The 16,073-nt window shown below is 42.8% G+C and overlaps 1 protein-coding gene across 1 annotated transcript in view; it reads left to right on the top strand.

Annotated features, from left to right (window-relative positions):
• Positions 1-16,073, top strand: part of Grin2a (glutamate ionotropic receptor NMDA type subunit 2A) — a 445,644-nt gene that overhangs the window by 334,526 nt on the left and 95,045 nt on the right. The window contains exons 6-9 of the mRNA XM_052759440.1: positions 1,267-1,472; positions 9,619-9,787; positions 9,892-10,045; positions 15,929-16,054. Coding sequence (XP_052615400.1) covers positions 1,267-1,472; positions 9,619-9,787; positions 9,892-10,045; positions 15,929-16,054 — 655 coding nt within the window. The remainder of the gene's footprint in view (positions 1-1,266; positions 1,473-9,618; positions 9,788-9,891; positions 10,046-15,928; positions 16,055-16,073) is intronic.

Raw genomic sequence — 16,073 nt, 5'->3', positions numbered from 1 at the left:
GTAATTAGCCACATGGGATGTTTCTTTACAGCCAGCAAAAATTTTCCAGTGCAAATGATGAGGTAATCTCAGAGAGCAGAAATTCTTTTTCTCTTCTTCACCCTCTTCACCTTCTGGTACTCAGTGTGTCTGGATTCTCTTTAAGGGCCTGAGATTCATTTCTGGTGACACTCACGTCACCGGAGGAGAGGTGAGTGGGTCACATCAGCACAGACAAGCCTGCACTTGGCACCCAGCTTCTCTGGTGAGGGGTTTTCCTTGAGGTCGGTGTTCAAATAAAGCGCTGACCTGCAGGTCGGCAGCTGCTCTGGAGGAGAAAGGAGAGAGCCAGGCATGGAGGCAGCCTTCTCCTGGCGAGTATGTGAACAGCGCCAATAAACTGTCAAATAAAATTAAGGTTCAAAACATACAGCCTTCAATTTGATTTCACTCAGATGCCGGCTGCTGCTCAGAGGGGATACAATCGATTCTGTTTTGACAGGTCTTGATGCGCACTAGGCAGTAACAGTCTCCGTTCTGTGGATTAGTAAAAGTTCACCTTCATTTGCAACTTAACTGGGACCATATGAGGGTGAAATGATGCTTCTAATCCCATCACTGCCTCGGCACCTGAGGTCGTCTCTTCGTTCCACCCTCCTCTCCTTTTTTGCTCACTCACTTCACATTACTCTTTCCTTTCCTTGCTGTTTCTCACATATTTTCCTGCTTCCCGCTCTCATTTTCCTTCCTCTCTAATTGCAGTAGAAGCCTGAGGTTCCCCCTTATGTGCCAGGCACTTGGATTTTCTGTATATGCACTACTTGATTCTCCTAACAACTTAGGAAGCAGGTGGAATTGCATCATGGGACAGATGAGGAAACAGATGTTCCTGTAATGAAGAGCTTGCACAGTTGAGAAGTGGGGAGATCCATATCCAAGTCTACATGTCTGTGACTATCACAGTCCGTGAAGTTTCCATGACACCCATGGCCCTAAACTCTGGCAGAACTTTGGATCTTTCTGGGAAGCCCCAGAAGTACACGTGTTAGTCATCACTACCAGATACGCACATTTCATTAGCCTCTAGAGGGATCCGGGAGGTGGAGGAGCTGCCCAATATTCAGGTCTTTACCACTTTTTTTTAGTGTACAAGCAAAGCATACATCAAGGCATGTGGCAGTTAAGCCCCTCAGGCTCTTAGATGTCCTGTCTCCTGTGAGAAGGACCTGCCTTTCTGGAAATCGGTGATGTGTGAAAGCACAGTGTGTCTTTGTGTTTGTGATGCAGGTGGGCAAATGGGAGAACCAGACCCTGAGCCTGAGGCATGCTGTGTGGCCAAGGTACAAGTCCTTTTCTGACTGTGAGCCGGACGACAACCACCTGAGCATTGTCACCCTGGAGGAAGCCCCCTTCGTCATCGTGGAAGATATAGACCCGCTGACGGAGACCTGTGTGAGGAACACGGTGCCGTGTCGGAAGTTTGTCAAGATCAAGTGAGTTCCGGGGATGCTCTTGGCTAGATGTGTTCATTCCTACCTAAAAGCTTACGTAACAGTATCCAGAATCCAGTCATAATATCAGATATATTCCATGGTCATGATCATGGAGAGTAGAAGACTTACATGCCTGGAGATGTAACAAATATGCATTCATTTAGTTACAATGTTGATATGAAGTGGGTGGTGGTTGTTCATGGGAAAGTGATACTAGCAGATTATAGGAATATTAAGAAACTCTTCAGGGCTAGAGAGATGAATTGGTTGGTCAAGGGCTTGTCTTACAAGCACCAAGACCTGAGTTTGTGCCCCCAAACCAATAATAATAATAATAATAATAATAATAATAGCAATAATAATAATGATAAGTCAGTCAGGCATGGGGCACACTAGGAAGGTAGGGACAAATGGATCCCTAGGATTCACTGGGCAGTCAGTCCAACCTACTTGTTGAGCTCCAGGTTAGTGAGAGACCCTGTCTTAAAGTGAGGTGTACAGCTTTGCTGAGAAACCATCCAGGTTTGTTCTCTGGCCTTCACATGTGTACACACAGACACACACAGAGACTACACACACACACATACAGACACAGACTACAAACACAGACACATACACATACATACGTAGACTGCACACACATAGACACACATACACACACATACACACAGAGACTACACACACATGCAGACACAGACTACACACATACACACACATATACAGACTACACACATAGACACACATACACAGACTACACACACAGACACACATACACAGACTACACACACACATACACACATACATATACAAAAACTACACACACAGACACACACAGACACACACACATATACACATATATACACACAGACACAGACTGCAAACACAGACACACACATACATATACACACAGACTGCACACACACAGACACACTTACACACATACACACACAGACATACAGACACACTTTCACACACACACAGACTACACACACACATACACACACATAAACTACACAGACACACACATACACACACAAATAAAAACACAAAGCACAAGGAAGAAACCTGTTTAAGGCCCTGCAGTGAATAGGCGGAAAAGGTGGGATTCGAACACAGGGCCAACAAACAGCATCACCCCACACCTGCCCTTCCGTGTTTTCTTTGTAACACTCCCTATTTTCCGCCCCTCTGGGCCCCTCCCTCCAGCACATTCTTCTCCCTTCTGCCTCATACATTTCCCAGATGGGCACTTTCCAAGTTTAAATAAAAACCTGCCTGAGCTCGGGGTGACCTCGGGGTGTAACTAGCCTTGCACACAACTTTTGTGGGGGATCCAGGAGGGAGTGGATGCATTTGTGCCATTTTCTCTCATCACACTGAAGAGAAAGCTGACAGTAAGTTTAGAGTTCTCCTTCATGAACGAACCCTTTTGGGACACAGACGCATTTACGGCCAAGACAAAGATCTTGCAGTCATGTGTTGAAAATGGCCGAAAGCAGCTCAGCCGATGAAGGACCAGGGCAAATGGATGCTGTTAGCCTTGTGGAGGGAATCTGTAGAAGAGCCATGGCTTATAAGGTAAGGGTTAGACACTCGAAGGCCTGGAAGAAGGACATCCTAAGTGCAAAGGCCCTGTGGTTGGAAAGAGCTTAGCAAGCTTGATAAACCAAAGGAAACCCGTTGAAGACTGGAGAGGAGGGACCTGGAGGGATCATGGAAGAGAAAATGTGGGAAAGGGGCTCAGGCGTAAGGGGCAGGATTCTGTGAGCTGAGATTGATCAGATGAAAGCAGTGTCTCCCACAAATCCAAAAGCTTAACCTCAGCAGGACACCTCTGACCATTACAGCACTCTGCCTGAAGCAGCCAATCATGTGGGGCTCCTTGTGTTTCCAAATCTATGGGAGGAGTTAGAGTGTAAAGTCAGTAGCCTTACTGGGAACCATCTCAGCTGGTGGAGAGCTTGCCTAGTGTGCAGGAGGCCCTGGGTTCAATTCCCAGAACTACTGAGTACAGAGGTGCAAGCCTTTAATTCTAGCACTCCAGAAGAGGAACGGGGAGGGTCAGAAGTTCAAGGTTATGCTCAAATACATAATGAATTTGAGACCAGCCTGGGGTAAATGATTTTATGATATAAATGTATGGTATGATATGATAAGATATACATACATACATACATACATACATACATACATACATACATGCATATATATTATAATCAGTAGCCTCAGAGGCAAAACTAAGTAGATCCAAGTTCTGAGTCATATTTCTATGGAGAAACATGAACCCAAATAAATTACTCTCTTTAAAAGAATTGACTTTCCTATTGAATATTAAACAGCTTAATGCATTCAAGTTCGTGGTTTGGGTTCCTGCAGGGAGGTGGTAGCTTTCAGCCTCCGTTTTCCATGTGGAAATGTGAAGAGCTTGCTGTACCTGTGTGTCCAGGCAAAATTAAGGTGCTGGATTTCACTTAGATCAATAGAAAGATGCCAGGATCCACTAATGCCGACATTAACACAGATGAGAACAATTGTTTTCCCAAAGTGAAAGGCTCTGTGCAGGCCTGCAGAAAGAGCCCAACCAGACATCTGTTTTCTTGGTAATTCTCTGGCGAGGAAGACCTTTTGTGCCTCACCTCTCATCTCTAAAACAGTGGATTCTCGAGTGGACTCACAGCTCTTCAGAATCTGAGGAATGACTTCCCATCTGCTCCACCAAGTGTTGAAGGCACGGAGAGAAAATTGGAAAGATTATTTGCCTTGATCTGTGTGGAGAAATGGTCATTCTACCAATAAACTCCTTACCTGTCAAATCACTGATGGGAAGAGAGGGAGTTCATTTAAATTTATATATATATGTATATATACACATATATATGAAATTATTTTATATATTGCATATTCAAGTATTATATATCTCTCTGTATATATATATATATATATATATATATATATATATATATATATATACACACACACATGTGTGTATATATTATTAGAAGACACTACCTTGAAGCAGATGTCCTGGTCTTCTGGCTGTTACGAACTTTTTGCCTCCTCTTCTGCAATGTTCCTTAGGTGTGGTGGTTGTGGTGTAGATAAAGCAATTTGGCCTGGGAGCCCATGATAAGTTGTTCTCTGTACCTTGACCAGTTGTGGCTTTCTGTTATGGACTCTGTCTGCTATGAAAAGAAGCATCTTTGATGAGGAGTGAGGCTTACACTTATCTGTGGCTATAAAGACCAATATTTAGAATACAGTTAGAATTGTCCTGGTTTAGGAAAGAGGCAGGAGTAGATTCTCCTCAGGATTCCATAGCCTCACCAGCTGTAGGTGATAGGCTAGATTTATAGTACCAATAATTCTTTTATACTAGAAATGCTTTACATACCTTTTCATGTAACCATCCATCTTAGTTGTCAAAATTAAAAGAAGGTCTATTTTGGCTCATAATTTTAGAGGAGTTTCAGTCCATTATGGCAATGTGATGGTTAAAACTGTCCTTTGACAGGATCTGTTGTCACCTAGGATGCACCCTTCTGGGCATGTCTGATTATAGATTGGGTTCATTGAGATGGGAAGGCCCATCCTAAATGTAGAAGGCACCATTCTCTGGCCTGGAGTCCTGAATTGAATAACAAGGAGAAATCAAGCTGAGGGCCAGCATTCCACTCTGTGTCTCTCTGTCTCTGTGTCTCTGTATCTGTCTCTGTGTCTGTCTCTGTCTCTTCTCTGCCTTTTTATCTCTGTCTCTCTCTCCTTCTTGACTATAGATGCAATTAACCAGCTGCTTCCCATTCTTGCTCCCATGCCTGTCTGTCCATGATGGACTGTACCCTCAAACTCAAAGCCAAGTGAAGTACTCACTTCCTTGTTTCCATCAGGTATTTGGTCACAATAACTAGAAAATTAACTCATCTAGTGGGGAAGGCATGGTGGTGGGTGTGGCTCCATCCATGGTGGTTGGAGACTGGCCTGGATGTCTTCATATACAGCAGATGAAGAAGCAGAGCATGAAGAAGAAGTGAGGCTGGAATATAATCCTCAAGAGCCTCCTCCCAACAATCCACTTTCTCCAGTGAGGCCTCACCTTCCAAAAGTTCCACAACCACCCCAAACAGCAGCCACCTGCTAGTGACTAAACGTTCTACCATATGTGCCTGTGGGAGACACTTCACACTCAAACTGCACGTGTTTCTAGCCATCCTGTAAAGTGATGACTCCTCTCAGGAGTCAGGGCACTCATCCCAGTTCCCTGGTCTGTAATAGCAGGCCCAGGCTCTGCACACAGCACTGATTTGCATTGCTCTCCACCACGGGCCACACAGGAGAATTACAAAGCCATTGAACCACGCATCTTATTGGCTCCCTTTCCTTATATTTGTTTCTATGAATCATCTTTGCTTTGAGTGCTGGTGGAGAGCTGAAGAAGCCTGAGTATCATTTCCTAGGGTTTTCTGTGATTAAGCCACACCCCCTTCACATTTACAAAGGCTGGAAAAGGAGTCATCAGATGTTGGTAGTCATCAGGTGCTCTGTACTCAGTCAGCATAATGAATTTAATTAGTAACTTTGCCTGTCTTTTTCATGTTGTGTCTTTTTGTTTTGTTTTGTTTTTAGTTTGACAAATTACTTTAGATATTTCAAAATATAATGCAAAATCTACCAGTGTAGGGTTTATTGGAATTGTAAGCATTCCTACTGTTCATTCCTGGAGTTTTTCTCCTTCCCAATATGACTTTTCATTCCTATTGACTAATAACCCTTCATTCCTCCCCCATCTCCAACTCCTGACAATCATCATTTCTATGGCCCATCTCTTTGATTTGACTTCTTCGGGTTTGTCTTTTTGTGACTTGTTTATTACACATCTTCACTCATATGTCAGAATTTTATTCCTTTTTAGAGCTATACGTATATACCACCTTTAGTGCATCAGTTCATAATTAAAATTAGAATTTTTGATCACTTATCCCCATTGGAGCCTCAATACTAAAGGTGACTTATTCCATTCCCACATTAATTTTACTCTCTCACTGTGAAATAGATTATTTCATGAGGGGCCCCCTGAGACACAGACACATCAAGCACAGTGGACCAACAGCAACTCGCTCAGACACAGGCACCTTATACCTATTAGAGGAGGAGATGGGCAGACGTCAAGGCAGAAGTACATACAACAACATAAAGAGCAATATGGCATCACCAGAACCTAGCCCTCCTCCAACAGCAAGACCTGAACATCACAAGGTAGAAGAAGCAGAAGAAAGCGACCTTAAGAACAGCATCATGTTGTGTCTTTAGGACCTAGTTGCTTACATAGAGGAGGCACTCACTGGGTGCATATGGGGTGAACATTCACTGTGGCCATCTATATCTAGAAATAAATCTTGTGGTCAAGGGATGTCATTAGCTCACAGGCTGACTGAGGCCTGTGAATACCTGTGATCTTGACTCTAACATATGAAGCATCAGTAACTTTTGTCTGATATCCCAAGAATCTTAGCCAGATGGAGGAAGAGGAATCAGTGTGTGGTGCAGTCACCAGCAGAAAGAAAGAGAATCTAATCAGGGCACACGTGTCAAAGCTACATATAGAGAAAGGAAAATGGTAACTGCCCTTGCCGTTAACCGAGTGTACTAGGCTGTGTTTCTATTGTTCTTCAGCCCACTGTAAACCCTCTGTTCTGAGTATTCAGTAGGGAAGAAGCGGGTACTTACTTCTTATAATTTTATAACATTGGCCCCACCAGTCATTATATGTGGATGTAGGCAGATGTGGCTTCTTAGATGAGGGTAGAAGGTCAGAGAAGATTACTTAGGTTGTAGGGTAAGACAGGGAAGTCACCGTGATGCATCTGTCCAAAGGAAGCCAGATCATTGAGTAGAAGTCTGGGGTAGGATCAGGTGTAAAGGTTAAAACAGTGAGTCAGGTGAGGCCACCATGACCTTGAAATAAGAAAGAAGATGTAACCTGCAGCCCACTCCCATCACCACAGTTGTACTGCCAACATTTCCACATCATGTATGCAGACACTAATAGACATCTATGAGGCCTGACATATGTGTATCCAATCAGATGCAGAGTGCATACTCACTAGAAAATGTGGGGAGAATATCTCAAAAGCATGGGAAAGAAAAAATACCCTTTCCTATTTAATTTTTTTCTGGATGGTATTTTGAGAGGTTTGATTTTGTGTAGCTGTGCTTATGTTTGTATTTCTTTGTACCCTACTTTTTCATAAGGCATGTAAACCTTTTCCTATTTTGATTTTGAATTTCCATAAACACTATTTGGATGCTTAGTTAACAATTCACTGTGTAGATGTATGAAAAATGGAGTTTTCCGATAGAGCAGGTATTCCATGACTGTGGGACTCGCCTGCAGGACTGAGCTAACAGGATGCCCATTGATGCAAGGAAGAATTGAGTGCAGTACCAAAAAGATCTTTTGGAAAGGTTCTCTGGGAGCAATTTCCTACTTGTTTTCGAAGATCATGGTGCTTCCTTTGGTTGTGAAGGATTTGTATGGCTGTCCCTAGGATCTGACCTGTCAAGTGAGTAAAGTCAGGTGACTATAAAGAAGAGTGAGCAGAGCCCTGTGAGGTTACAAGGTCACCTTCAATATGGCAATGCTATGTGAATCTTTTTTTGCCTGTGAATATGTATGTGGTGTGTAGGTAGGTGTATGTTCAACTGTGTGGAGCACATATGTGTATGCATGTATGTATGTACACTTGTAGAGGCATCTTTCTCAATTGCTGTCTACTGTATTTATTGAGGCAAGGTATCTTATTGAACCCAGAATTTACCAGTTATTCCTAGTCTATCCAGCCGGTTGATGATCTCTGCCTCTCATGCCTGGATTACAGGCAGCCACCATGCTTGCCTGGCCTCTATGTTTTGGGTTCTGGGATCTGAACTCTGATCTTTACATTTGTGCAGGAAGTGCTTCTGTCCTGAGCCACCTCCCCAGACCCTGCTGTGTCCTCCCAGGACTTTTCCCTGCCCTGAGGTGCTGTCCTGTGAAAGTGCCATCTTTGTAATTCCTGCCATGCATTTACACAGAAAGAATGTTGTAATAAACCCTCACTCGAGACTGGCAGCTCTGGTGAGAGGTGAAATCCACAACTCCAGAACAGCAGAAAGCTCAGGTGCCCTGACTAAGGCACTGTCTTAGGAGCACCCACTTCTCCCTTTGGCTCTAAGAGCTCATCAGGGTGAAGATGCAGAAGAACCCTACTCTCCTCAAGGCTTTCTAATTCTCTGCTCCATTTCCCAATAAGTTTTTTTCCAAAATTAGTTTAGATCAGATGACAACAGTCTGGTCTAAAGAGGTTTTATGTGTTCAAAACTCTTTAAAAAATAAGTGTTGGTAACTTTCCTCTGGAGGTGTGAACTGTACCAAATTCAGAGAAATTTCGTGGAGGTGAAGCCCACAGTTAGTATACAGCACTTTTCCGAGTGCCTACTCAATTAGCATCACTCAATTAATGCCAGCTGCTATCATTTAGCAGTTTGGGGACCTGAAGATGTAGCTCAGCTCATAGAGGGCTTTCTTAGTATGCAATGGCTCTTACTTTTGGCACTCAAGAGGTGGAGATGTGAGAATCAGAAACTCAAAATCATTCTCAGTTACATAAGGAGTCTGAGGTCAGCCTGGGCTATGAAACCCTGTCTCACAAAACAAGGGGTTCAGGAGGTAGCTTAGTGGATAAGAGTTCAGGACATGAATGCACAAAGACCTGAGTTTGAATGCTAGTTCGAATGCACCTATGTCAAAAGCCGGGTAAGCACGGCTGTATGTGCCTGTAACTCCAGCACTGAACAGGGGATAGGAAGAAACATACTCTGAGAGATTGTTAGCCAGCCAGCTTAGCCAAAATGGCAGGTGCCTTAGATTCAGTGAGAGACCCTATCTCAAGAGAACAATGTGGAGAGTGATAGGAGGCATGTGGGTATTCTCCTCTGACAACTACACATGTGCACTAACATGCACACACACACACACACACACACTGAAGAACTTCAGAGCTCACTTCCCCTTTTGAGCTTCAACATCTCATCCAAAAATACAAATGTATATGTAGCCAAGAACACAGCCTTCCAAGAGTAACTTTCTGTGATCCTGGGACTTTCTTGGCAGCAACTCAACCAACGAAGGGATGAACGTGAAGAAGTGTTGCAAGGGGTTCTGCATCGACATCCTGAAGAAGCTGTCCAGGACTGTGAAGTTCACCTATGACCTCTACCTGGTGACCAATGGGAAGCATGGGAAAAAGGTTAACAATGTGTGGAACGGCATGATAGGTGAAGTAAGTTATCTTTGCTACCTCCAGGTTCTCATCCCATCAGAGGGTCTTGGGGTCCAGTGGTGCTAGGAAGAGAGGATGAAGGCCATGTTCTTTCTTCCATCCAGGTTGTCTATCAGCGAGCAGTCATGGCCGTGGGCTCGCTCACCATCAATGAGGAGCGTTCGGAAGTGGTGGACTTCTCGGTGCCCTTTGTAGAGACAGGAATCAGTGTCATGGTCTCCAGGAGCAATGGCACCGTCTCCCCTTCTGCTTTCCTTGGTATGTGAATTTCATAGTAATAGCTTCCCCGGGGGGGGGGGGAATTGGCATTCTGGGCCGGGGAACTGCCTCATCTGGTGAAGAGCTTGCTGTGTGAGCATAAGGACCTGAGTTTGTTCCCCAGGTTACGTGTGAACTCTTCCGGCTAATGGCCACCCTATCCCCTCAGCTCATATGTTTTCATTTATCTTTAAGTTGGGCATTTCTGCTGATAAATACCATCACATATTTAGATATTGGTCTTGATTATGTAAAATGAAAATTAATATATTGCTAAAACCAGGAAAACATTTAAAAAATGAATTAACCTGTCTGTCCACAGTTAATTTAAATAAGTCTGTAGGTCTTGATTCACCATCCACACACACTTACCTTCCACTAATCATTTGTTTATTAGAAGTAATGGAAACGGCTGAGTGATTTATTCCAGTACTATAATAAACAGAAATAGTCTGAGGAATATACACTGATATAGAATTAATAGACTCGTATTTTAAAGTGTGCCTAGACTTCTTGCCATATAATTTGAAATAGGAAGTGCTTTCAACTTTGCTTCTAACAATTTCACAAATGTGTCTACATAAAAGACAATCAAGGTGGAGTTACTCCCCCAGTGTCCACTTGCCATGAGCACAGGACTGTATGTATGCTGGCATCCCGGTGGGAGTCAGAGAAACTTCCTGGCACACAGCCAAGCAAAATTAATTTCTTCTTTAAAGCGACTGTGTGCTTACTAGAAATTATTTTCTAGAAGTTATCTTGTTGAACATCATGAAGTTCAGATTATTAAATTTCCCCTGATATTCCCATAGAAATGAGTTTGTCCATATTTGGGACTGTGAAGACAGATGTTTGTCTCGGGATGAAAACTCTAGGAGGAGGGGAAAATGGTTTTATTAAGGTCAACTGAATTTCTTATACTTTTCTAGAGACAGGAAAACATCACTAAAGAAAATCACAAGGGCTGGAGAAATGACTCAGTGATTAAGAGCACTTGACTGCTCTTACAGAAGATCTGAGATCAGTTTTTTAAAATATTTTTATTTTACAATTAATTTAATTTTACATATCAGTCACGGATTCCCCTGTCCTCCCTCTTCCCACCCCCTAGACTTTTCCCCCAATATGCCCCCCCCTATTCCCACATCCTCCAAGGCAAGATCTCCCCGGGGAGTCAGCCCAGCCTGGTAGATTCAGTTGAGGCAGGTCCAGTCCCCTCCTCCCTACACCAAGGCTGAGCAAAGTGTCTCAGCATAGGCCCTAGGTTCCAAAACGCCAGCTCATGCACCAAGGACAGGTCCTGGTCCCACTGCCTAGGGGCCTCCTGAACAGTTCAAGCTAATCAACTGCCTCACTTATCCAGAGGGCCTGATCCAGTTCCATGGGGGCTCCTCAGCTATTGGTTCACAGTTCATGTGTTTCTGCTAGTTTGGCTATTTGTCCTTGTGCTTTTCCCAATCATGGTCTCAATATCTCTTGCTCATATAATCCCTCCTCTCTCTTGTCAGTTGGACTCCTGGAGCTCCACCTGGGGCTTGGCCATGGATCTCTGCATCTGCTTCCATCAGTCACTGGATGAGAGTTCTATCATGACAGTTAGGGTATTCGGCCATCTGATCACCAGAGTAGGTCAGCTCAGGCACCCTCTTGACCATTGCCAGTAGTCTATAGTGGAGGTATCTTTGTGGATTTCTGGGGACCTCTTTAGCACTTTGCTTCTTCCTATTCCCATGGGGTCTTCATTTATCATGGTATCTATTTTCTTGTTCTCCCTCTCTGTTCCTGATGCAGCTGGGATCTCCCGCTCCCCTAAGGTCTCTTTCCCCCGATCCTTGCCCTCTATTACCCCTCCACCCCCAGTTTGCTCATGTAGATCTCATCCATTTCTCTGTCATTGGGCAATCCCTGTGTCTTTCTTAGGGTCCTCTTTACTAGGTAGCCTCCCTGGTGTTGTGAGTTGCAGTCTGGTTATCCTTTGCTTTACTTCTAGTATCTACTTACGAGTGTTCAGTTCTTAATACCCATATGGCAGCCTGTGATGGCCTGTAATTCCAGTTACAGAGAAGCTGATGCCCTCTTCTGGCCTCCATGGGCACTGCACGCATTGGTACACAGACATACCCAGCCACAAACACATACACATTGAATAAATAAATTACAAACTCACACTGACTTGTGGATACCAACTTCAAACCTATAATTTTGCTCCCCAAGCCTTTATTTATGTCACGTCAGCAGCTGGTATCACTGCCAAGCCACTTTCCCTTGAGTACAGTGTTGACTAACAGGATTTTTGGAGACCGCTTTATTCACAGCAGCATATAGAATGACTATTTTCATTTCTGATAATCCAGTTAAGCTGTTGAAATCTTTGCTACTCACTGCATTTGAGTTTTGCACTTGTTACTTCAATTTCTCCAACCTTTGTTGGTCTAATAACGAGCTTGAGAAAGACATATCTTGTTATGTTCCCCCTTTGTCCTTTCGTCTGACAGATCCATATCTGGAGGGAGCCTCATTACACCAGCAAAATGCAACTGGCTCATCCTGCAAGTAACACAGACTCTTAGTCATTATGAGATGGGCGTTTGATTAGCTTCCCTGGTTTATTTTTCCTGCATTGCCCACCAGACTGTTTAACATAACACAGCTCTTCTCAGGGTTAAGAAAAGATGGGGGAAGGACTGAATCCCTGCAGTCATGTAGAAAGAAATGCATCTCTTTTCACAAAATTCCCACATCCCTGACCAGAGAGAACTTTTCTCCAGTGCAATCAGAAACAAGTGACTTGTCTCATAAAAAGACAAGACAAATCAAGTGGCTTGTCTCATAAAAATGGGTCACCAATATTGAATCTGGCCTCAACCCACTTTTGGTAGATTTTTTTAATCTTACCTATGTCTGTAGACTATTTACATTGGAAGTCAACTCTTTTGCCCAATTTAACAACCCTTCTTCATACTGTCTCTTTAAAAATAAAATAAACTGTTCAGGAGGGAGCTGCTTTCAACGCTGTTTTCATGCAGTAAGCTTAAAATATTTTTCCTGGTCTCCAGATTACATCCCTGTCTGATTGACTGTGCACCCCTTATTTACAGACATCATGTGCAGGTTTTGAAAGTCATAATGAGTTGAGCTAAGCTACATTTTTCCATTCATGGGCTCAGCCATGCGGAGAGCCTAAACACTCCAGATCTGATTGTGCCGCTCTTCATTAGTTCCTATTCTCTCTCCCCCACAAACTCCATTAATTCACTTGGGAAATGTTGGGCAGGTAATGCTGCTGAGCTTTTGTGTGAAACCATAACCAGGCAGCTCTTCAAGGACAGAGATGACGTCTTATGATAGTTTCATCCAGTTCTTTCTAAGAGCTTGCTGAGTAGGTTAGATTCTTACATCCATAGAAATGCTAATCTGGAGTCTCCCACACTGAAGTTCCTTCATAGATAAATGGTGAATCTGTTTTAAACTGTTGGATGATATAACTTAGAGCAATTTAAGATATTTTTGGGTCACCCCTCGGGTGCTATGGACTGGTCCACTCTGTGTGTGTGTGTGTGTGTGTGTGTGTGTGTGTGTGTGTGTGTGGTCTGCAAGTAGCAGGGCACAAACAGGTACTTCATCTATTAAAACCAGAATACTGGGTCACTAAGATGACTCAGTGGGAAAAGGGACTCACCACCAAGCCTAACCACTGGGTTCAATCCCAGGGCCCCACAGGGTAGAAAGAAAGAATTGACTTCTGCAAGTTGTCTGATAGCCTCCACAAATGTTCCTTGGCAAGCACACACACACACACACACACACACACACACACACACACACACACACACACACTACATATACATGACATATGCAAAATAAATAAATAAAAACTCAATAAAATTTAAAATCATACTCCTGAAGCAGAGCCCTTGATTTCTGAGGCATGATCACAAGCCAAGAGACTAATGATGTCACCTTCAATGAGGAAACATTGGACCAGTGGCTGGGATCAGTTTTCTGACTAGTATGTTCATGATTAGTACGTATTCTGCCAAACAAGATCTGCTGCAGGTTTAAAAATTCTGACACGTGAACAGAATGCAGTAGTGATTTACCCTTAATTTTTATGATGGTATCAGGTCCTACAGAGAAATGGGAGTTAATTAGTAAGTGTGATTTTATTAACTGAAGGTGCTTTTTCAGCACTGGGGGTGGCATTTCACTTATTATTTTTGGTTTTAATTGTGGAATCAGTCATTCCGTCCACTATGTGGTGTATGTATACAGCATTTAAGAGGCAGCGTTAAAGGCTTTCCCCGGGAAAGCTCATGCACTCATCATGTGTCCCAGCAAGTACACCCTACTTGCAGAATTACTTTAACATCTTTATTCTTGATGATTAAATAATTTTTTGATTTCCTAATTATCTATCTACTTATCTTCCTTTTGGATGCACCTCATTACCGGGCTACAGTGATTCCAGGAACATAATGTTATTTATTACTCTAGCTGAAATCAGCTAAGATAAATTTCAGTTGCAGCTTCGATTCCTTGAGCTCATTTTTGTGTTAAACAAGGAAGCTATCCCATCACATGTTGCCCTTTAACACACTCACACTATTGAAATTGCGTCCCAAACCAGGCTCTAAATTGCCCAGTATCATTAAGGTTTAGACACCACACTACTTCCTTGCTGTACATTAAGATCATCTCTTTGGAATCTGCCTGTGTCAGGGACCCACAGGCTCTATTCCTGACTGACATTAGCACTTCATAAAACTTGTAAAAATGGTAAAGTATTTACCTTCAAGTGGCATTGTCACACTTACTATATTTTACTCTCAAAAGTGTTTCTTCTGGGGAAAATGACTTTCAGTTAATTTGTGTCTGTGTGTAATATACTCCCCACGATGCAATCAGTTGGAGATGTGTTCATTAAGATTTTTTTTTTTGCTGAATTTTCTAGCCCATCCATATCATGCATGATAACACAGCTTTAATCAGCTAATTTTCATATTCTCAATCAGGTTAAGTGGAAGTGTTCCTTTATATACAGGATCTCTGACCTTTCTAGAATGTTGTAGGACTTAGAACCTTGTGCTCCACATGCTTCTGAGACACCTGCCTACTGCCCAAGTTATGTGAACCATTAAGATGACTTGTAAGGGAAGCAACTATTTACCCTTCTAAGGCTTCATCACCTTTGCTCTCAATGATGTCTGATGGAATTATTCCATGAATGTAATAGCTTAGAATAGCTTTTGCTTGCAGTTAAGCCCATCACCCACCTCAGTAAGACATGTAGGCCACAGGGATCTCATCCATCTGCAGCAGAGAGTGGTAAATTGTGACTTTCTAATATTCTTGTCAAGTCCATGATTTTATAATCCTTTGTAACAGGTTATAACTTTCCATCTACTTTTGAAATTCCCCACACATCCTCACCACTAGTATATAAAAATACAAATGAACGTAAAAATTAAAACCACACATTTGTAGCATCCGTATACTACCTATTTGAGTCTGGCTTGTTTCTCCTCAGCTTTGGTTTTCTAGATGGATCTAAGATTAGGTGGGGCTCTGTGACCTGTTTGTTTGCAGTCTAACATATTCCTTCTCATCTTATCATTCTTTTTTGCTTATATTATCCTTGACCTGGTTTGTATAATGTCACATTCTCTTCTCTATTTTTATTATCTCATGTACAGTTTTATGAAGTGTCTCAAATCATTTTATAAAGAATGGTTTCACATATGAATAAAAATGACCAGCTTCTTTGGAATGATCAGATTTGAGGACAGCACGTTCCATAAGCTTTCGGCTGGGTGAGTGGGCTTCCTGCTGGGGATGAGGAAGAACTCACTGATTATTCATTTGTCCTTATCTCTTTCCCTGTAGAACCCTTCAGCGCCTCTGTCTGGGTGATGATGTTTGTGATGCTGCTCATTGTCTCTGCCATTGCTGTCTTTGTTTTTGAATACTTCAGTCCTGTTGGATACAACAGAAACTTAGCCAAAGGGAAAGGTAAGGAAGCCTTCATAAG

This window comes from Peromyscus californicus, unplaced genomic scaffold (genome assembly GCF_007827085.1).
Source record: "Peromyscus californicus insignis strain IS unplaced genomic scaffold, ASM782708v3 Scaffold_3__1_contigs__length_106647218, whole genome shotgun sequence".
Taxonomy (NCBI): Eukaryota; Metazoa; Chordata; class Mammalia; order Rodentia; family Cricetidae; genus Peromyscus; species Peromyscus californicus.
Note: the sequence above shows the minus strand (reverse complement) of the source record. Positions and strands in the feature narration are given on the sequence as shown.